General features: G+C 32.2%; 1 protein-coding gene across 1 annotated transcript; it reads left to right on the plus strand.

Annotated features, from left to right (window-relative positions):
* The first annotated feature begins 1,007 nt into the window (after window positions 1–1,007).
* On the plus strand, window positions 1,008–8,211 carry LOC114334783 (zinc finger protein GLIS2). The gene is made up of 3 exons (XM_028284878.2): window positions 1,008–1,267; window positions 3,076–3,326; window positions 7,412–8,211. Exons 1-3 carry the CDS (start codon window positions 1,097–1,099, stop codon window positions 8,064–8,066), a joined length of 1,077 nt encoding a protein of 358 aa, XP_028140679.1. The 5' UTR covers window positions 1,008–1,096; the 3' UTR covers window positions 8,067–8,211.
* Window positions 8,212–24,058: the final 15,847 nt, after the last annotated feature.

Consider the following 24,058-nt stretch of genomic DNA (forward strand, 5'->3'; position numbering starts at 1 on the left):
TTTTTTGGAAGTTTATATGACAGAGCTGTATAAAAAGAAACTACAGGCCTTATTGGGTGGTTAGGTTTGTGTAATTTAATAAAAGAGTATAATTTAGGAGGTTGTGGGTTCACAATATTAAGGTATTTCTGTTCTGTTGGATTTAATATGGATTTTGAATTTTCAATGGCTAGTTTAATTTGTTTTCAGTATTTTTCTGTGGGATCTTTGTTTAATGTTATACTATTTTGGTTATTTAAAGAAATTGAAAATGTTTATACATTTTTAATTCATTTACTCTTTTGTAGGAGTATTAAGGAATCTTTCTTGTTGGAACTTTTACCGCGCTGAGCAGATGAGTTGTGAATTATTTCAAATTCTCTCATCTTAATTTCCTCCGCATCCTGTTTGATTTATAAATTTTGAAAATCTCAGGAGGTGTAAACAAAAAAAGTATTCCAACTGTTATCAATCTAGTTGTATGGGAACGATATTTTTATTGTCGTTTTCTGTGCTACTTCGATTGATAACTTACTTTGTTTAATAAATCTGAAATTTCTCGTGGAACTACTTTCTGGTAACATCCTTATTCTCTGCCTTTTACCATTTATAAGGCAATGAGGCGACGAATAAAAAAGACGAAAGGGATATATATATATATATATATATATATATATATATATATATATATATATATATATATATATATATATATATGTATACTCTACAATATGAAGTTTCATTTCGTCTATTCGTCTAGGAAAAATTCCAATGAAAGTTGATTCCTCTTACACACTCCTTGAAAATTACACAATATAAATCCTTCAATTTTTTTTCGATTGAAATCATTACGTACATTTTGTAAAATGTGTACTTATTTTCCTGTTTACCACCAAAATTCTAAGTACACATTACCTGATTAAATGAATCTCATTATCAGACAGATAACTGTCGTGTCACCTTATACAATTTCGAGATAAACGCCACTGAAATAAATACTAATATTCTATATAAATAAAGAGATTGTAAGATCCTCATTATTTAAATTTTTCGCTCGTCGGAGTAATAACGTTCCTTATATCATTTTTAGTATAGTGTTTATTCAGTTTAGTTAAAAATGTTTTTATCGCATTACAGAATGGTAGAGGGTCAACCCCTACAATATTACAACCCCTACGTTGTGGAAGATACCGACCAGTATTCATATTTTCGAAGATTTAGAACTTACACCACCATGTCAGAGCTTTCGGATGAAACTTTGCCACCTGCATCACCAGCTAGCACACAGGTAAATACTGCTCTATATTATTAAGATTATTCCTACCATTTAGCATCATTCATCCTATCGATAAGTAAATAAATAATAAATATTTTGTATAAAACCCTATTATATATACATTATGTTCTTCCTATATACTAAGAATTTCGACAGTTTTTACTGTATTCCTTCACTCAACCATTCTCTCCAGTTGTTTCTGTTTTGCCAGTCCTCTTCCTGTAGATTTCTTCTTTCCATTGCTTCGTCCACTTTATCTCTGAAAGATCTTCGAGGTCTGCCTCCCTTCCTTCTTCCTATCGGGTACCACTCTGTCATTCTATTTATCCAACGATTTTGGTCAGCTCTTCTGGCATATCACTCATATCAGTACCAGGTTTATCTCTTCTGTTCGATGTAGTCTGTATTATATCTGAATTCATTCCCATTCTTTACCTAATCTCTATGTTATTTATTCTATCTCTTCTTGTTGCTCTGCAGCTTCTCTTTGGCAATGCCATTTCTGTTTCTCTACCTTGTTTTTAATTTTCTTATTTATTGTCCAATTCTCACACCCATAAGTAAGGATACTTCTTTTCAAGGTATTATGTATACATATATTCTACTTTTTGTTTTTATGCTGATGTTCTTATCATCACACAGTACCGGGTTAAATTTTCGTATGCAGTCTCTTGCTTGTCTTAGTCTATTTTTTACAACCATTATATCAATACCATCTTCATCAATAAGTTTTAATAATTCGATGGGCACATCATCTGGTCCAGTAGCTTTACCCTCTTTCGTGTTTTTAACGGCATAGATGACTTCTTCTCTTAATATGGGTGGTCCGATATCCTCTATGATTTCTGATGACAGTTCTCCTCTTTCATCATTAAATAGTTGTTGGGTGTAATTGGTCCAGTGATACAATATCTCCTTCACGTCAGTAATAATATCCCCTTTATCATTTTTAAGGGTATTCGTTCTTGTGCTTTTTCTAGAACGTGTCATGTCTTTGATTTTTTTGTGCAAATAAAGCTGTTATACTTTTTATCCAGGTCTTCTATTTCTTTGCATCTGTCGGAGAGCCATCTCTCTTTTGCCTCTCGAATTTTCTTTCTGATGTTTCTCTGAATTTCTTTGTATTTATTCGGGTCTTTTGTTTTATGTTTTCTTTATGTTACACTGTTACAATTACAAAGGTATAATGTCACAAGATACCTACGACCTACAACCTTTAGAACAATATCATTTTCAGATACCTTGTTCTTCTTGAAATACATAAGTAGTTGTTCGGTATATTGATATATTTATCATCTTTCCTAAAATACTCAGAACTAGCAAGCATTTTTTTTCTTATATTTTTCTGATTACCTAACATTACAGCTCTCTTTAAAACGTCAAGATGTCTTCTATAAATAATTTCAAAATGTTGTTCAATAAAAAACAAGTTTGTTCTGCATCACGTGTTTCATCAACGTAATTTTTTGTTGAACGTAAATGGTTCAATTTTAACATTTCATCTTCACAATCCAATAATTTATTCATCATCATGATTGGCTCTGCAACCCATGGTGGGTCTTGACCTGTTCTAGAGTTAGCTTCCATTCCTTCCTATCCTTTGCCTTGGTTTTCCAATTTCGTACTCTTAATAGTTGAAACTCGTCTTCCACCTGGTCCTTAAATCGTGCTCTTGGCCTGCCTCTTCTACTCACTCCATCCGGTCGTTGGTTATAGATGTGTTTCGACGGTTGCAACTAATTCATTCTCTATAAGTGGTCTAGCCACCGCAGCCTGTAATAATTTATTCAAGTCAATAATAAAAGCATTCTAATTTCCAGAGCGACAGTGAAAACTCAGTGTCAAGTGTAGAGATTCCTCACAAGGAACTACGTCTGTCCAGCCACATAATCAAATCCTCACAACTATCAACCGATGTGCAGTGCCAATGGAGGTCTTGCGGAATAATGTTTTCATCTTTGGACCAACTAGCATCTCACGTCTCAAAAGTTCACTCTGCCAGTGGGTTGGGAGGATTATTCTACTGTGGATGGGAAGGATGCGTTAGAAACAATAAAGGATTTAATGCAAGGTAGGTCTTTATGAGTTAACAAGGTTATTATTTCCTCTTTCAGAATACCATGAACATTATGATATGAATTTCTTTTTACTATAAGCAATAAACAGTTTCAAGTTGTTGACGGATTTTCTAAGGCTATCAGAGTGACCCGTTATTTTCAATCAATTTTTATGAATACCCTTCATGTCTTTGAAAACAATTTTTTGTGATGTGAGTTAAATGGAAGATATTTTGTGAACTTTGATATGATACAATTAAGAAACGTAATTGTAGAAACAGATTTTCTTCACTAAAGGCCCAGCCGTGTTCCGATCAACAGGTTTTTAAATTTTGAGTGATGCTTTTCCGCATAGACATATAATATCTGTCTATGATTGTCCGTGAAATATGGGCATGAATACGTTCCTAACCTAACAGTGATGTCAGCATGTACAATTTTAAAACCTATTTATCCGAGCATACCTGTGTCTTTAGTCAAAAACACTCATGGAGACATATACATATTTAAAAAATATATAAGTAATCATGAAAATCATACAAAATGCATTTTTCCAAAAAATAAATCGTATGATTTAGATTCTAGTTCGATAATAAATCATTTCAAGTAGTTTATTGAAGTATTCAAGTGCAATTCTTATTTAAAAAATAAGTGCATAATGAAGTGCATTTGCACTTATTTGCACACATAAGATATCAATATGAGTACATCTGATGTAAAATACCGATCCAAAAATTTATTATTTATTCCTGAATAATGGTACTATATTTTTATAGGAACATAGGACTTTCAATGATATCCTTGATTTGCAATCAGCCAGTGTAAATTTCAGGACAACTTCGCGATGTCTCATATTTAATTCATTTGTTCGGCTGCACTAAACTGAGGTGCCCCATCGGATTGTATTTAAGTAGCACATAATATGTTGTCTTTATGAAATTTGTGTTGACCATTATTTGATATAACGTTTTATTTACCGATGCAAAATAGAGAGCGTGAATAAATCCATATGAAAAAAAATATATAAATACAAACAACGTAGATATGAAAATCTTGTTTAATGCATACGAGATTGAAGATAAGCACAGAAATGATCTCTCCCCATAATGAAGTTTCCACCAAATGCAGAGGATCTCTTGGGGAGTTTAATGAAGGGACAAAGTTCATTACACAGGTTTCACGACCAAGTACCATTTATAAACAATGTCTCTGATACTTAATAAAACACAGTGAAATCAGTAGGAAAAGACAGATTAAAGAAAGAGAAGATAAAGAAATAACGATAACGCATAACTAAAGTAAAAGAGACACTTAAAATAATTGATGTATTAATCTAAAAGATTGTTATAAAAAAATCTGGACCAGAGGCCTCCCACAATGAAATAGTGCATTCGAGATATGCAAAATGTCGAGATATGATTGATCCGATAAAATGGTTGTATATTTTTTTTTATTTTTATTCATATATAAATTTCTCCTTGGGTGGTATGATACATTATCAGTTAAATGAGTTCTTAAAGTGTGTACACTTGAGATGTGTTTCAAATGTAGATGATTCAGGTGTAAACAAAATACTAGTGAGTACATTCTACTACGTATGATGGCAAGTGCATATGTACCTACTAGTAGAAGTGTAGGTATCTGATATATCATTGCCTTAGTCAGTACCCTTACTGATAATTACTTAATGAAGGCAAGGCAATCAAGATAATAAATAACAGGAATTATATCAAAGTTCACTTTTTTTAGTTCACAACTAAATTACTTACATTACTTACAAATTACATTTTTGGTTTGATCAGGGTTTTTCTTTTGATAGTTAATATTACTTTGGCTTCATTTCCTATCCTTTTAGTTACTTCCACGTTTGCCATTCTTTGAATCCACATAGTAGTAGGATTCTTCTGTAACATCAAAATTCAAAGGCGGCCAACATATTCAAATGCACTTGTTTTAGTGTCCACGTTCCAAGCAGAGGCGGCTTTACCTATTGTGCAGAGTGTGCGGTGCACACGGGCGCCGGGATGTTGGGGGCGCCGAGCACCAAAGAACGGCCCTTTACTTTGTTTCAACAGAAAATATGCTTTAAAACGATTAATGAAAAATTACATTGTCACTTAAGCGAGATTTATAGCTTGCCGCCCGCCCGGCTGTCCGTCCAACGAACGGCAACTTTTTGATTCGTTTGAAGATGTACCGACAATTATTCCGAAATCGGTTGTGGAACCTATAAAGATCAAACTGCTTGGGACTTGCAGGGCATTTTCAAAGGCGTTTGTACAGGTGTCGCGGGGTAATTTTGCCCTGGGTAATTTTGGGTAAATTACCCCTTAGAAAAGCTTTGACGGAATGGATTAAGTATTATATTTAAGTTAACATGTACTACTATTTACTTGTGTACTCAAACCTTTCAAATTTCCTCAAAAAATTTTCAACCAACTCATAGATAAAATAGTTCATTTTTAATTAAATATTTTTAACAGATTTGGGTAGGTTGTTCTGACGCCGCACTGTGCTTCAAAAAGCTGAAAACGTGGTCATGAACCTTTAAAAGCGGTATATTGTTTATACACTTTGGAAACATGGCTAACTTGTCCCTGAGCTAAGAATAAGAATACATCCTTTCTGATCCTTATACCTGCGTATTACGACTCTACGATAGTATAAGAAAACAACTATAAACATGAACATCCCTAGATAGGGATTTTTTCTTTTACCTCATGACCACGTTTTCCGCATTTGGAACCACTGTATGCCGTGAATACCTATTGGCTCCCGACATCATTTAATATTGCACTATCTGCATCTGGATTTTTGTTTACATTATAAGCGTACCTAATACCCTCTAATACCCTATGTACTATGGTTTGTTTTTAAACTAGGAGGAGTAAACTAAAAAGACAGATTCACACAAAATAAAAAGTTCTAAAAATAATTGTTTTTTATATAAAAGTACCTAGAATAAAAATCTAAAAATTAAGGAATAACGCAGAAAACTCAAATTATCGTCGATATAACCTAATTAACTTATGAAACGCCAGTAGTGTCAAAATTTCATAAATGTCATTAGTGTCAAAATTTCAAACAGTGGAGTAAACTTGAATGAGATTGGACCAGTAATTACAAACAAGCAGTAGGCGCGGTAAATTTGAATTACTCCTCTTGGTGTAACAACAGACCATAGTACTAGATAGGTACCTATTCGACAATTCCATTTTAACTGCGCGTCTACCAAAGGGCGCCACGGCATCGACTGCACACGGGCGCTACATGGCCTAGAGCCGCCTCTGGTTCCAAGTTCTAAAGAAGAGTAAAGAACACGTAACAATGAAGCATCCTTAAGCGTAGTTATATTCTTATATCCAGACAACAAAGAAACCTTTAAGTTTAATGAATGATGCATATGCTTTTTCAATACGTGCCTTAATTTCTTTGGTTTGGTCTACATTTGATGTTATCCTGTTCCTAAATATTTGTAGGTATCCATATTCTCAATTCTAGTATCTCCAATATAATCAATTAGATGTTTGGATCTGCTGATTTGGTCATGATCATGCATTTAGCTTTCTTCAAATCCATCTTCAGTCTGTACTTATGACAGCCTTCATTAAGGCGTTGATACTTTCTCTAAATCATTATTGTTTCATTATTACTGCATAATCTGTAAAATTTAAATTATTCAAAAATTCTCCATTAATAGATAGGTACACTTTCTATTCAATCTGAGAGCGCTTCTTTAAATACCGCTTCACTGTAGATATTCAAGAGTAGTGGTTACAGCAGGCAACCCTGGAGGACTCCTTTTTATATTCTAATATTTTGGGTGTTCTGGTTGTTACCTTGGCAGTTTGATTCCAATATGTAGTGATTATATTTTTTGAATCTAATTTTCCTTTAATTATTATTATACATATAGAATAAAATTGGACTGATCTGCTGTAGACTCATCTTCTATAGAGTCAATATTGGTTTGCCTATTTGATTTGTTTTCTTCATTGGACCAGAAATCTTCTTTATCAAATTGGTATTAAAAAGAAACTGTATTTGAATATATTCTGTAATAAAAACAAAGTATTAATGTTGATTTTCTTTGTTTCAGATATAAGATGCTCGTTCACGTCCGCACCCATACAAACGAAAAGCCCCACAAGTGTTTCCAATGTGACAAATCCTTCTCCAGAGCAGAAAACCTGAAAATCCATTCACGGTCGCACAGCGGAGAAAAACCATACGTATGTCCAGTACCAGGATGTAACAAAGCCTACTCGAATTCCAGTGACAGATTCAAGCACACCAGAACTCATCAGGTGGATAAGCCATATCAGTGCAAAATCCCCGGCTGTCCGAAACGATATACGGATCCAAGTAGTTTAAGAAAGCACGTTAAAACATATAAACATTTTGTTAATGAAAACCAAAAAACTGAAAGTAAAAAGACTGTAGAACAAATCGTAAATGAAAATAGAGTAGAGGACAGACTGCCTAGCCTAGATCCAATGTTCCGAGAGAATGTTATCAGGCACCCTTGTGATTGTAATAGAGTTTGCTGTGTGACAAAATGTATGAGCAGCAGGTCTGAACTATTTAAAATAGGTAATTTAATTAATCTAAATGATACAGTTAAAAGCAGTCAACCGTGGAATCAGTTCACAGAACCGTTTAGTATAGAGCCTAGAAGCGTTTATATACCATACGATGAATGTATGCAAATCGATGGACCTTTAGATTTAAGTTTACACAGAAAAGAATTCTAATATTAAATGTTGGAATCTTTTCGATGGACTGAATTTTTGTATTGCGTGTTATGTCTAAGATGTGTGTTAAGTATCATGGCAATAATGAAATGTGATATTTTTTTATTTATAATTTTGTTTTTAATAAAAAATAATTAATATTTTACCAATGAGTTTGTTTGAAATGTCCTACAGATATGTAGAATAATGCTTACCAAAATAAGCACTCATGAGCCAACTGAGCATATGACATAAAGCAGCAAGCAGCTATGTCATTAGTGACTTAAGGCTAGAGGAAATCAATCCTCAATGGTTTTATTCCACACATTTATTGGCGGTAATCAAATATCAACTGGCTATAAAATTGTGGTGTAATAAGCAAGGGGAAACTACTAAATTATCTTCCAAGAACAATTACTATGATGTTAAAATAATACCAAGAAACTTTAATGCCAAAGTCGGAAAATAGAATATTTTTTCTTCCACTGATAAACTTTACTCTTAACTGAGACTCATAAACTTTACTATGATTAAGAATATGGTAGTAGATGGGAATCATAGTGCGTTATTGAAAAATGCAGATAGCACTATCATAGAAACTATCAAGAAACCATCATGAAAGTAAACAAAAATGAAAAGGATATAATATAGAAAGAAAGGAATATATTTCGCTTTGTAATCTTGTATGGTCTCCCCCACCATACTGCAAAGAAAAGCGCTTCTAAATATGACAAATGCCTTGAGTAGTAAAGGAACAGCATCTTTAGAGGCTATCACAGGGCTTGTCTCGGTGGAATTACATATTTTGGTGGTAATATTTAAGATCATCCTGAAATTTAAAACGAGCAATACTTGAAGGCCAAATTATGAATTGAATAGTCATACAAATACCACGGGGACTGTAGTTGAGGAATCCATCCAACCAGAAGTAATCTTCACTGAGATAGTGGAGTCACGGAAGGTGGATATGAGCTATTACCTCCGATTTCGTTGAACCTTCATCGATTTGCATGAAAATTGGTGAGTGGTTAGAGGATATCTCAAGGAACAAAGGTGACATGGTGCCAACTTGCGCTTTTACCCTGGGGGTGGATGCCACCCCTTCTCGGAGGTGAAAATTATTTTATTAAAAATAACCCCACAATTCGATAGAGGGACAAATTTCAAGCAAAATTTGTTATATAAAGTTACTAAAATAAATCAAAACTATTTGAGTTATTAAAGATCAAAGATTTTAATTTTTCTTGAGAAAAATGCATGTTTTTAACCAATTTTTCATGAATAACTCAAAAAGTGTAAGTTTTTACAAAAAAAGTTATTATTATCAAAATTAAAGCTAATAAAAAATGAAATAAATCCCTTACCAGAAAAACCTTTTAATGCTAACTAAAAGTGAGTTATAGGTAATTGAATGTATATTTTTTTCCACGAGTAAAAAACTCTAAGTATTCAAGCTGAAATTACGGGAAAGTGATGCATTTATAACATAAACTTATTAAACATTTGTCAAAGTACTTAAAAATATTTATCAAATGAGCCCTCGAACATGTTGATAGCGTTAAAATTTATGCTCCAAATTTTTTTCAAAATTTATCTTTTAAAAGTTTTTCCAAAAAACGTTATTGTTTTTTTTTAATACCTCCGTTCGTGTTTACGATATCAGGTTCGCCTAAAAACTGTTTGAAAATTAATTCCAAGTGCTATGTAAGCACGTTGAACCTAATCTTTTAAACCCCTTACTTTTTTAAAAATAAAAGGTTAAATGACCCCGGTTGCATGGTTCCCACATCAAAATTTAATATTTAAACGTTTCTATCTCGGTTATTTTTTACCCTATAAAAATAGTAAAACAGGTAAAATATTTGGCACAGAAAAAACTAAAATTTAGTTGTCTATAATTTTTTACGTATATTGAGCATTTTTGGAGTTATTATCAAAAGAATGTGAGAATTACATTAATTCTAAAAATTTTGTTTTTTTAAATTATATCTTTTTTTCAAAAATATGAATTCTAAACCGGTCAAAATTATCGAAAACATTACTTATGCCAATATAAAGCAATTCTTGTAAGGATTACTATAAATTTTAATTTTTGTGGAAATGGCGTATGTTTTATTTTTCACTTTATCCTAAAAAATTCGAAACGGTTCTTTTTTATTTTCATTATAACTTGCTTAATTTTGACGCTATTACCTTGTTCTGAAGCTCATTTGATAGGTATTATGAAGTACTTTGGCAAATGTTAAGCAGGAATATTTTATACATTGCATCGTTTTCCCGTTATTTTAGCTTCAATACTTAGATTTAGTCGGAGAGATAGAAGCGGATTTTGTGCGTGATAAGTAATATGGAAAAACTATACGGGGATATGTTGAATTAGTTGTGTACATGACTTTCACCAACGGCCGGAAACCAGAGTTGGGGCCGAGGGTAGTTATAAGGGGTCAAAGTCGCGGATTTTATTATTTTTTTTATGACGCTCATGATCGAGATAGTGCACCAAAATTTCGGAATAAGTAGGTCATGACGTAACTAAATAAAATCTCTAGGGGCGGAACGCTGCGTGGCCGACAAAGGGGTGAGGGTAGGGGTGAATATAAAAAATATAAAGGGTTTTTTTGCGCTGTTCGTGATTGAGATAGTGGACCAAAATTTGGGAATAAGTAGATCATGACATTACTAAGTAAAATCCCCAGAGCCGGAAACCAAAGTTGGAGATGAGGGTAGTTATAAGGGGTCAAAGTCGCCGTTTTTATTATTTTTTTTGTGACGCCCATGATCGAGAGAGTGCACCAAAATTTGGAAATAAGTAGCTCATGACGTAACTAAGTAAAATCTCCAGGGGTGGCACGCTGCGTGATCGACAAAGGGGTGAGGCAGGGGTGAATACAAAAAATATTAGGGGTTTTTTGCGACGTTCATGATTGAGAGAGTGCACCAAAATTTGGGAATAAGTAGACCATGACATAACTAAGTAAATTCCTCAGAGCCGGAAACCAGAATTGGGCATGAGGGTAGTTATAAGGGGTCAAAATCGCCGTTTTTATTATTTTTTTTGTGACGCTCATGATCGAGATAGTGCACCAAAATTTGGGAATAAGTAGGTCATGAGGTAACTAAGTACAATCTCCAGGGGTGGAACGCTGCGTGGCCGATAAATGGGTGGGGGTAAGTGTGAATATAAAAAATATAAGGGGTTTTTTGCGACGTGCTAGATTGAGATAGTGCACCAAAATTTGGGAATAAGTAGACCATGACTTAGCTAAGTAAAATCCCCAGAGCCGGAAACCAGAGTTGGGGATGAGTGTAGTTTTAAGGGGTCAAAGTCGCAGTGTGTATTATTTTTTTTGTGACCCGGCACAACATTTGTCGCCCACGCAGCGTTCCGCCCCTGTAGATTTTACTTGGTAATGTCATGATCTACTTATTCCCAAATTTTGGTGCACTATCTCGATCACGACCGGCAAAACAATCCCCATATATTTTTATACTCACCCCTGCCTACCACCCCTTTGTACCCTAAGCAGCGTTCCGCCCCTGAAGATTTTACTTAGTTACGTCATAACCTACTTACTCCCAAATTTTGGTGCACTATCTCCATCATAAGCGCCACAAAAAAAATAATAAAAACCGCGACTTTTACTCCTTATAACTACCCTCGTCCGCCACTCTGGTTTCCGCCTCTGGGGATATTACTTAGTTATGTCATGGCCTACTTATTCCCAAATGTTGGTGCACTATCTCAATCACGAACGTCGCAAAAAACCCCTTACATTTTTTTAGATTCACCCCTGCCCCACCCCTTTGTCGACCACGCAGCGTTCCACTCCTTGAGATTTTACTTAGTTACGTCATGACCTAGTTATTCCCAAATTTTGGCGCGCTATCTGGATCTTGAGCGTGACAAAAAAAAAATAAAAAACGGAATTTAGACCCCTTATAACTACCTTCCTTCCCCACTCTGGTTTCCGGCTCTGGGGATTTCAATTATTTATGTATTGGTCTACTTATACCCAAATTTTGGTGCACTATCTCAATCACGAACGTCGCAAAAAACCCCTTATATTTTTTATATTCACCCCTACCCCCACCCCTTTGTCGGCCAGGCAGCGTTGAGCCCCTAGAGATTTTACTTAGGTACGTCATGACCTACTTATTTCCAAATTTTGGTGCAGCATCTCGATCATGAGCGTCATAAAAAAATAATAAAATCCGCGATTTTGACCCCTTATAACTACCCTCGGCCCCAACTCTGGTTTCCGGCCGTTGGTGAAAGTAATGTACACAACTAATTCAACATATCCCCGTATAGTTTTTCCATATTACTTGCACAAAATCCGCTCCCAGCTCTTAGACTAATTTGAGTACTCGTCGAAAAAAATACACATTTAATTGCCAATAACTCACTTTGAACTAACATTAGTATAGTTCTTTATGTAAGAAATGTATTCAATTTTTTATTATCTTCAATTTCAGTAATAATAATTTTTTTGTAAAAGCTTATAGTTTTCGATTTATACATGAAAAACCGATTTAAAACATGCATTTTTTAGGAAAAAATAAAATCTTTGGTCTTTAATAACTCAAAAAGTGTTGATTTATTTTAATAACTTTATGTAACAAATTTTGCTTATAATTTGTCCCTCTATTGACTTATGGTATTATTTTTAATAAAATAATTTTCACCCCCAAGAAGGGTTGGCATCCACCCCCAGGGTAAAAGCGCAAGTTGGCATCATGTCACCTTTGTTCCTTGAGGTATCCTCTAATTACTTACCAAGTTTCATGAAAATCGATGGAGGTTCAACGAAATCGGAGGTGAAAACCTTCAGTGACTGCACTAAGAAGATTTACACATACATTGTATATCATCTAGAATCTAGAGAATAAAAAGGAATATAAGTTATAGTAATCAGGACTTAATATGGTTCACTGATGGATCTAAAACTGTCCATGGTAATGGATCGTGAGTCTTTTGGCAAACATGTAATTATAACAAATATTACAGCCTGAGTCAATGTACAACTGTGTTCCAAGCTGAAGTTTTTGGTTTGGTTGCCTGCATTGATAAAATCTTGAAAGGAGACCCCAAAAGGAGAGTATCAAAGTTTATACAGGTAACCAAGCGTCTATTTTGGCCGTAACAAATCCACTCACCCAATTAAACGTGATGAGAGGCTGCAAAGATCTCTCCACAACCAGGGAAAAAACAATAAAGTGTCTTTAATATGGGAGCCGGATCATGAATGGGTACATGGGAATGAACGAGAAGATTTGTTGGCAAAACAAGGCTCGAGAGAAACATTTGTAGTCCCAGAAACAAAGTGTGACATCACCAAAAAAGCCGCAAGGGTCGAGATTCAGAAGTAGCTGATAAGGAATCATTAAAGGAAATGAAGAACCACTTAAGGGAACATACAGACTAAAAAATAATCAAGAACATAGATTAAAAAGTGATGTACCTAAATAATGTAACAAAGCCTACTAGAATTCAAGTGACAGATCCAAGCACACGAGGACTCATCATGTGGATAAGCCATACCAATGAAAAATCCCCTGCTGTCCAAAACGATATACGGATCCAAGTAGTTTAAGAAAGCACGTTAAAACATATAAACACTTCGTTAATGAAAACCAAAAAACTGAAAGTAAAATATGTGAATCATGGTTAAAAGAGAGTATTAATGATTCAGTGTTAGCTATAAATGGATATTGTTTATTTAGGGCTGATAGAAACTGTAATGGTAAAGGAGTTTGCATTTATGTTAGAAATACAATACGTAGCGAAATAATTATTAGCGAGCAAGAATACATTTGGGAACAGCTTTGGATTAAAGTAACTATTAGTAAAAAAACTTATGCCATAGGAATTATTTATAAACCACATGAAAAAAATACAAACATTTTTTTAGATGAATTTGAAGACAGTCTTGTATATATTTAAACAACTGTAGATGAGATGATATGTATGGGGGATTTTAACTTGGATTTGTTGGACTTTGAAAATACAAATGTAAAAAAATTTAATTGTATTCTAGAAGCACTTAATTTATGCCAGATAATTGATAAAACTACTAGAGTTACAGCCACCTCGGCAACTCTTTTAGATTATGTTATAGTACCGAACAGTACTGATTATGATGGGGGTGTTATGCAAAAGATTATTTCAGATCATTCAATGGTATTCTGTAATTTAAAAATTGATAATAACATAAAAACTCCAAAATTTATTACTTATAGAAGTTTTAAAAATTTTGATGAAGTAAGCTTTGAAAATGATCTATTTAACACATGATTTTTTAGAATTTTCGATCAGACCACAGTTGATGAAAAAATTTCGTATTTTGTAAACTGTCTGAATAGTCTTTTTGACAGACATGCCCCTATCGTTACATCAAGAGTTACTAAGCCTAAAGCACCTTGGTTAACTTTTCCTATAAAGATGATGATGGCAGAAAGAGATAAAGCACTAAGTAAGTATAAGCGAACTAGATCTGAGGTTCATTTCCAAACTTATAAAAATTTACGTAACTTTACGTTTCGGTCTATTAAGAGGGAAAAGAAAGCATATTTCGTGCAACAATTTAATAATAACACTCCTAGAGAAATGTGGCGTACTCTAAAATATAATAAATTTATACCTGACAAAAGAATTGAGATACCAAATAATTTAAATAATCCAGATGAGATAAACAAATTTTTTATTGAATCAATTCCACAATCTGAACCATCAGAAGATGTTTAATTTTTTTATAAAACTAATAAAATTATAGATTCTACTTTTAACTTTCATGAAATTAATGACTTGTTTGTTTACAAAGCAATTTGTGACATAAAAACTAATTCTGTGGGATGTGATGGTTTAAATGTTAATTTGATTAAACTGTGTTGTCCACATATAATTTCATATATTACTCATATTGTTAATTTTTGCATAACTAACTGTGTCGTTCCAACTTCCTGGAAAAAAGCAATTATTAAGGTTTTGCCTAAAAAGCAAAATCCTGTTGAATTTAAAGATTTGCGACCAATAAGTATTTTGCCTACCCTGTCGAAAGTTTTAGAAAGAGCTTTGGAAACACAAATTAAAGATTATTTACATGTTAATTCATTACTTCCTTCTATTCAGTCAGGTTTCCGTAAAGGATATAGTTGTACTACTGCTTTACTTCATATTACTGATGATATTTTAAAAGGAGTAGATCAAGGTGAGTGCACAGTGTTAGTGTTATTAGATTTCAGTCGTGCATTCGATACCATACATTACGATCTTATGATTAGCATGTTAAAATATATAGGATTTTCTAATAATGCCAGTACTTTACTTGAACAGTATCTCAAATTTAGAGAGCAGCAAGTTTATATCAATGGTGTAAATTCAAACTTTCTATTACTTAAATCAGGTGTTCCACAAGGTTCCATCCTTGGACCTTTATTGTTCTCTATATATACTTCGCAACTTTTAACCAAAATTCGGAATTGCAACGTGCACTTATATGCTGATGATACCCAATTGTATTTAAATTTTAAGCCAGATGATGTGGAAAATGCCTGCAAAATTATTAATGACAATCTAAAAGCATTTATTGATTATGCAACTGAGCACTGCCTGATTATTAATCCAACGAAATCAAAAGTAATGTTATTTGGTAATAAGCATCATCAGCAATATTTGATAAATTCAATTAACATTTATATAAACAATGAAAAACTTGAAGTTGTAAATGCTGCAAAAAACTTAGGTGTTACTCTTGACTCCGAACTAAGGTTTCAGAAACATGTAAATATACTGATACAACGCGCTTACTGTAATATTAAAATGATTTATGGAAATCGCCATTTATTTTCAATTCATATGAAAAAACAGCTTTGTGAAACACTTGTATTATCATTATTTAATTACGCGGATGTATTGTATGGACCAAATTTAACTCTAGTATATAAAAATAAGATCCAAAAAGTTCAAAATTCGTGTCTTCGTTTAATTTTTGGTATAAGAAGGCGACAAAGAGTATCGCATAAATTAAAAGAAACTAAATGGTTAAATATGGAGAATAGAAGAAAACAGCATTTTCTCACTCTTTGCCATAAAGTAATTGTAAATAAAAAACCATCTTACCTACATCGAAAAATAAAATATCGCTCTGATGTTCACAATATAAATATAAGAAATAGGGGATTGTTGACTATTCCTCCTTTTTCAAGTGAGCTTTATTGACGCTCTTATAGTTATCAAATCAGCAGTTTATATAATAAGATTCCATCTACATTAAAAACATGTAACATACCAAAATTTAAATTCTTGCTTAAACGCCGTCTCCTAAACATTCAAAATTAAGGTGCCGTGATTTTTTTCTCTTTCTCATAGTAATAAAAAAGTAAATGGGTCCGTCTTCCTTGTGAGGTGCATTTTTTACTATCTTACTGTTCAATATTATATTCTTTACTACTGTTTTGTTAGAACCATAAGACTACTATTACACTGGGGTTAAGTGGAAGAATATTTTTGTTGTGTCTTAGAACACAGCAAAAATAAACTTCGCCCTCTACTTTAGAGAATGTACATTTTTGTTATACTTATTATTTTTTGGAAATAAAAGTCGGTTTATTATTATTATTATTATTAAAAAGACTGTAGAACAAATCGTAAATGAAAACATATTAGAAAGACTGCCCAGCCTGGAACCAATGTTCCGAGAGAACGTTATCAGGCACCCTTGTGATTGTAATAGAGTTTGCTGTGTGACATAATGTATGAGCAGTGGGTCTGAACTATTTAAAATAGGTAATTTAATTAATCTAAATGATACAGTTAAAAGCAGTCAACCGTGGAATCAGTTCACAGAACCGTTTAGTATAGAGCCTAGAAGCGTTTACATACCATACGATGAATGTATGCAAATAGATGGACCTTTAGATTTAAGTTTACACAGAAAAGAGTTCTAATATTAAATGGAATCTTTTCGATGGACTGAATTTTTGTATTGCGTGTTATGTCTATAATGTGTGTTAAGTATCATGGCAATAATGAAATGTGATATTTTTTTATTTATAATTTGTTTTTAATAAAAAATAATTACTATTTTATCAATGTGTTTTATTTTTAATTTAAGTTGAAATTATATAACAAAGCTTGCTTGGAGGAGGAGTTAAGTAGGGGCTCTTCTGTATTTCGCAGAAGACGGACGGGCTGGGGAGTGAGGGGAGTCCCCATCTCCGATACGGCGCGTTCCATAGTTCCATTGACTGATAGGAAAATGTCTAGATATATAGGGTGAGGCAGATTAAGGGCCTATTAGAAATATCTCGAGAACTAAAGGTAAGAGAATCATGAAAATTTGAATACAGGGGTTTTGAGGTATGAACTATTTAATGAAAATATTTTGAGCTCTTTGCTACTTCCGGTTATACCGGAAGTTGATTGTAACTTCGTTTTTTCAAATAGAACACCCTGTATATTTTTACATTTTGGATTCGGCTCGATGTCTTCTTTCTTAAAATATGGGGTTTTGTAATATTATACAGGGTAGTTTAAAAGATAATTACGGTTTTTTATAAATTTTGTAGCAAACTTCACACCCTGTAGACTTGTACTGATTTGATATCAAAAACTCCATTTAATTTCAAGTGATTTTTGTTATAGTCTATTATCATTAAAAATTATTAATGTAGCAAAATGTTTCATTTTAGTATACAGGGTTGGTCGAAACTCGGAATGAGTATTATCTGAGTTTTCTTAAATGGAACACCCTGTATTTTAGTATTGTAATGAAATGATATTTTACAGTATTTTTTATTTCTTAAGCATTCCCTATACCTAACTGCTTTAATTTGTAAGTTATTCGTAGCTCTTTAAGCCTAACATTAATTACAACTAAAATTACGTGAAATTTTATTAGGTTTGCCGTGAAAATATTCAATCACAAATAATTTTTCGAAAATAAACACATATTAATCTCTACTGACCCTTAATTTATTAATACTGGTTGATATATCAAAATACCTACGTAGTTAAGATTGTTGATGTGTTTAATATTAATAAAAACATACAATATTCTATCTAGTTGGCTATGACTGACACTAAAATATGCTTAAACATTTGCTTTGCTTAAACATTCTACCATTTTTGAAGTTCCAGTTGCTTTGCTACCATTGCTAATATGAATTTTTCTAATGAGGAACTGATTCAGATTTTTTTTGTTCTAGGAGAGTATAACAAATAAAGATGTGCTACTAGCAATAAGAGTTTATCATCAGCAATTCCATGATAGATGACAACCAAAAAAAAAAGAGAAACTTTTCAAAATTTACTAGAGCGGTTTCAATGAACTGGAAATTTAGATTACGGGAAATCTGATCTAAGAATAATTATTTTAAATGATTAAAATGAATTAAATGTTAGTGTCACTGAGAATCTGCATATTAGTATGAACGTTCTCGTAATCTAAGTGTCTGTGTCTGTGTAGTAAACTTTGAAAAGTTTCTCTTCTAAACTTTGGAAAAGTTTTTCTTCTTGGCTGTAGTCTATCAGGGAGTTGCAGATGATAAATTCTTATTGCTAGTAGTACATTTTTGTTATACTTACTCTCCTAGAACAAAAACTTTACTAATCAGTTCCCCATCACAAAAATTTATATTAGTAATAGTAACAAAGCAACTGGAACTATAAAAATAATACAATGTCTAATGTTTAATCAAGTTTAGTGTCAAAGCCATAGCCAACTGGGTAGAATATGGTTTGTTTTTATTAATATTTTATGCACCAAGAATCTTAACATCGTAGGCATTTTGGTATCTCATCAAATATTCATAAATTAAAGATCATTCTAGATCAACATGTACTTATTTTCAAAAAATTATTTATGATTGAATATTTTCACGGCAAACCTAATAAAATTTCACGTAATTTTTGTTGAAATTAATGTTTGGCTAAAAGAACTAAGAATACCTTACAAATTAAAGCAGTTAGGTATAGGGAAAGCTTAAGAAATAAAAAAGTACTATAAAATATCATTTCATTACAATACTAAAATACATGGTGTTCCATTTAAGAAAACTCAGATAATACTCATTCCGAGTTTCGACCAACCCTGTATACTAAAATTAAACATTTCGCTATATTAATTATTTTTAATAATAATAGACTATATTAAAAATCATTTGAAAATAAATGGAGTTTTTGATATCAAATCAGTACAATTCTACAGGGTGTGAAGTTTGCTACAAAATTTATAAAAAACCGTAATTATCTTTTAAACTACCCTGTATATTATTACAAAACCTCATATTTTAAGAAAAAAGACATCGAGCAGAATCCAAAAATGTAAAAATATGCAGGTTGTCCCATTTGAAAAAACGAAGTTACAAGCAACTTCCGGTATAACCGGAAATAGCAAAGAGCCCAAAATATTTTCATTAAATAGTTCATACCTCAAAACCCCTGTATTCCAATTTTTATGATTCTCTTACCTTTAGTCAGTGCCGTTTTATCCATTGGGCGCTTGGGGCGGGCGCCCAGGGGCCCGTAGGGATGCTTCCTTTTATTAATAACAAATTAAAGTCCGCTAAATATTCGAGGACCATATTTTTTTAAATAGAGAAAAAGACTACGAAATACTTGCGATTTCGATATGGTCTGATTTTCAGACTGTTAAATAAGAACTGTGACAACTTTTAAACCAAAAAACGATTCCTTAGATAATTGTAAAAAAATGTATGAAGCTGGAGACAAAGCTTATTATAGAAGATTAAATGAAAGCAACTCTTATAGAGTAAAACCCAGTGGAGGCGAAGAGAAGTGTTAAAGCTGTTAATTGTTACCCGTGCAAATTATTTTCGATTGAAAAAAAAATAGTTTAACTGATTTTGGATATATTTTACCCACTAGAAATATTTGAATAGTTTACTCAAATCTCACGAAGAAAGTAAATTTCATCTGAACTCTATGGTTACATTGATAACAAGATCATCAGTTGGAGTTAGATGGATCATCAGTTAAATTGGAGTTATAGACGCTGGCTTGAAAGAGCAAGTAGAACGCGAAGCTTACTATTATTGAGTAAAGGTTCTAAGACCTAAGAAGAGTTGTCACCATTAAATTACTTGCTTCTCAAGGACTATCTTTTCGTTGATCCCATGAGAATTTAACGAGTCGCCATAAGGGAAATTACTTAAGTTGTCTTGTATACTTTGCTTTTGACAATTTCTTAGCTCAGCAATTCCTTTCTTAGCTATCTTAGCTATCTTAGCTAATTTAACGAGTCGCCATAAGGGAAATGACTTAAGTTGTCTTGTATACTTTGCTTTTGACAATTTCTTAGCTCACCATTTCCAGTTAGCTATCTGTCTGACCAAACTTGCAATGAATTCCTGGAAGCGATGAAAACAAAACATGTAGAAACTGTTGACGCTGTAAATGTTTACTTAAAAACTCCGGACGGATCCATCAAACATATTTTTCCAGTTAAGCAATAATAGAAACAAAAAATCAGCAGTTAGGTAAAATGGATAAAAATCAGCATAAAATGGATACCTTTGAGACAGGTTAACTTGGATATTCTATTGATACCTACTGATTTGGGCAAGGATTTTAAAACGAGTGAATGCAACAAGCAAAACGTTAAAAACTGTGGTCTTGGACGTGTCAGTTGATAGAATTGATGTTTCTTTACGCTAAATAAAGAAGAAGTCAAAATGTGAATTAATATTTTATGCGAGGAATATAAAAAAGATGTTGATGAAACCAAAGAAAACTTGCATAATGAAATTATTCATTATAATATAACGTTATGTCAAAATTTCAATAAATATTTGAAAATTTGGTGTCATCCAGGATGTAAAGGCAACTTTTGCCAATTTTTAACTTTACTGCAAGTTTATTTGTCGATACCAATCTCTAATGCGTCATGCGAGCGGTCTTTTTTGGCCTTAAAAAGAATAAACATACATATATTGAAGGTCAAAGGATCAAGAAAACCTAGACGCATTATCACTATGGCGTTGTAAAAATGAAGAAGTGGAGCAACTGAATTTTGATAGTATTAATATGCCAGTTTGCTAATGCCTAGTCAAGAAAAGCAGTGAGCTAATTTTTGTTTTATATATTTTTTAGAATATGTTTTTTTGTTTGTCATGTGTTGTTCTGTATAACTTTCTGTTTTTTTATATTTTTAAATGTATTTTTTGGAATATTTTTTACGTTTGTTATTTTTTTCGGTTGTTTTAAAAATCTTTTTAAAAAGTTTTAAAAACGTATGAGTTTTACAATAAACGTTTATAGTTAATGCAGGTTACTGCATGTGTTTTTTTGTTAAAAAAATTGACAACGAATAGCAATGAAGGGGGCCCCTAAATCTCTAGTGCCCAGGGCCCGAAGTTAGGTTAAACCGACACTGCCTTTAGTTCTCGAGATATTTCTAATAGGCCCTTTATCTGCCTCACCCTATATAGGATACCTACGTGTGAATAAGGTTATATCAAATAAGCACCTATGGACCAACTGAGGATATGGTATATAGCAGTAGCTATAACATTGGTGACTTAAGATTGGAGGAAATTAATCATCAGAGGTTTGATATCACACATTTATAAGCGGTAATCAAATATCAAGCGACTTTAAGACTGTGGTGTGGAAAGCAAGGAGAAACAACTACACTATCTCCCAAGAACAATGCCACCGAGAGAACAATTTCTTTTCTCCTAAAACACCGATTTCTTTGAGCAATATTTCTTAAAAGTTAACATATCCTATTAACTTAAACATACCGGTTCACATATAAAGAAACGAGTTTTTTAAACACAACTCAATAATTTCTTACAGATAATTTCTTCAATACTAAGAAATGCATTAATGGCTACATTTAATTTTCTTATCCTAAAGTTTTTATTTCTTAAATTGAAAACTACAAATATTTTGCAGTATAAGAAATATAATGTTAAGTTAATGCATATTTATATTTGTGAACAAGAAATTTTCTTGCAATTAAATAAATATTTTAAACCACAAGAAATAATTCTTCGGAAATACCCTCTGTAGTAACTGTGGTTATAAAATAAAAACTTTGTCATTAATGCCGAAATGTTCCTTGCAAAGAGATTTTCTTCCACAAAAGAATTGCGCAGATTAACTATTTATGATTTAGTCGTCAGTGTTTGTCAAGATGGCGTGATATGTTCATGTTCATATAGATGGATGTTGGATTTATTGGTGTACTTTAAAAATTAACGGATATTTTGAAGGTACGTACATATATAGGTATTAAATAAAAGTAAATTGAGTAATTTAAGATGTAATAATAATATTGTTGCGTATCCAAATGGTTAAAAAAGAAATATAATAGTATCTTTATATGCTTTTTAGGTATAATGATGGACGACTCTGAAATAAAGGAGCTTATTATTCTAACTGGGAAATATGCCACAATTTAAAGCTGGGACATAATGATATAATATATAGCTTCAGAACAATATTAAGGAGGGAGTTATTAACCAACTGCGGGACCTTCCAGAACTTCATACATGTAAGTACCTTTTTAAAAATGTGTATACTTATGTATCAACTATAATAGGTTTCTTGAATGTATCGTCTTCTATAAAAATATACAATATAACGCTATATCAAACATGGCGGGTGCAACGCTGAGGATTTTTTCTGTTAATTTATTTGATATAAAGAAATCAGTTAGTCTAAAAGAAATATATGTTTATGGTTAAGAAATGTTATTGCCGAAAACCGTGAATTAGTTAATATGTATTAAATGACTTAGATGTAAACGAATAATACTTTCCCGTAATAAAATTTCTTAATGATTAGGTATGCTGTCTCTTTTAGATTATAAAAATTAAGAAAATTACATATTATTATGTCTGCTTCAATGTTTTATATTGGTTGAATTTTCCCTCTTGTTTTAGCTAACAATGTTTATTGTGTGACTTAATATTATACAGATAAATAATTAATATTTCATTAACAAAAAGAAAAAAATAAACAAATATATGTAGGTTAAAAATAATGCCATATGTTTGAACTAAATATGATTGATTATTATTAGTATTAATAGTTCTTACGTGGGGCCGTGTATTTGTTTTTTTTTGTATTTCCTAAATTTGTCAAAATAAATATCTATATCTTTATAAAAAAATTTTTATTAAAGTAAGTTTACTTTTTCTACATAACGATTTTGTTTTAGGAAAATTTGAGGAAGTTGGATTTGCCTCTCCATCCTTTTATTGTTGTGTAGAAGCCAGTGGTTTAAGGTTGGAGAAAATATTTGTATGTAATAATAACGTTTTATATCTTGTTTTATTAATAAATAATGATTTTACCTTAACACAATGATTTATTTCGCCATATGTAATATCACTTTATTTTCAAGAAATATTAACTTAACTCTAAATATACGTTTATCTCTGCGAAATATATTTCTTAACATTAAATAAATAAATTATTAATAGTAAAATAATAATATTCCTTACTAAGACATATTATTGCTCAGAAAGAATAGTTTTCTAATGTGTAGAAAATATATTTTTATGACTAATAAAATTAATTAACATCAAGTGTAATTTCTTTCTGATAAATGGGTTTGAAGTTTGCCAGAAAGTGATAGTTCAATCATGTTTAAGATATATTTCTTTGGCTATAGTAGAATTTATTTGAAATATTTTAGAAAATTATATCTTACATACAAAGATATATTTCTTAGGCAATATGCCAAGTCGATATTTCTTAAATATTAATAAAGTTTCTTTATGTCAAGAATTTTTTTCTCTCGGTGTGAATATACCAAATATAATCACACATTTGATTTCCACATCCACGGCAGAGGGCAGACTTTAGATGGTCACAATGTGCTAAGAATCTCTGCAAAGAGAGCTAGAACCCACCCGAAAGTACAAAACCTAAAAATAAGCTAATGCTTCAGATCAGCACCTTTCAGATCAGCACAGCAGAATTAATTGGTACCATTAAAATCAAGATGGCAAAAAGCAAAACCACAGGAAATACCGACAGA

Source organism: Diabrotica virgifera, chromosome 6 (assembly GCF_917563875.1).
Source record: "Diabrotica virgifera virgifera chromosome 6, PGI_DIABVI_V3a".
In the NCBI taxonomy this organism is placed as follows: domain Eukaryota; kingdom Metazoa; phylum Arthropoda; class Insecta; order Coleoptera; family Chrysomelidae; genus Diabrotica; species Diabrotica virgifera.

What these genes read in the sequence shown, in the direction of transcription:
- LOC114334783 (XM_028284878.2), top strand. Translation starts at nt 1,097, where the DNA reads ATGTTTTTATCGCATTACAGAATGGTAGAGGGTCAACCCCTACAATAT. An exon ending in CATCACCAGCTAGCACACAG is followed by an intron (nt 1,268 to 3,075) that starts GTAAATACTGCT and finishes TCTAATTTCCAG; the next exon opens with AGCGACAGTGAAAACTCAGT. An exon ending in AATAAAGGATTTAATGCAAG is followed by an intron (nt 3,327 to 7,411) that starts GTAGGTCTTTAT and finishes TCTTTGTTTCAG; the next exon opens with ATATAAGATGCTCGTTCACG.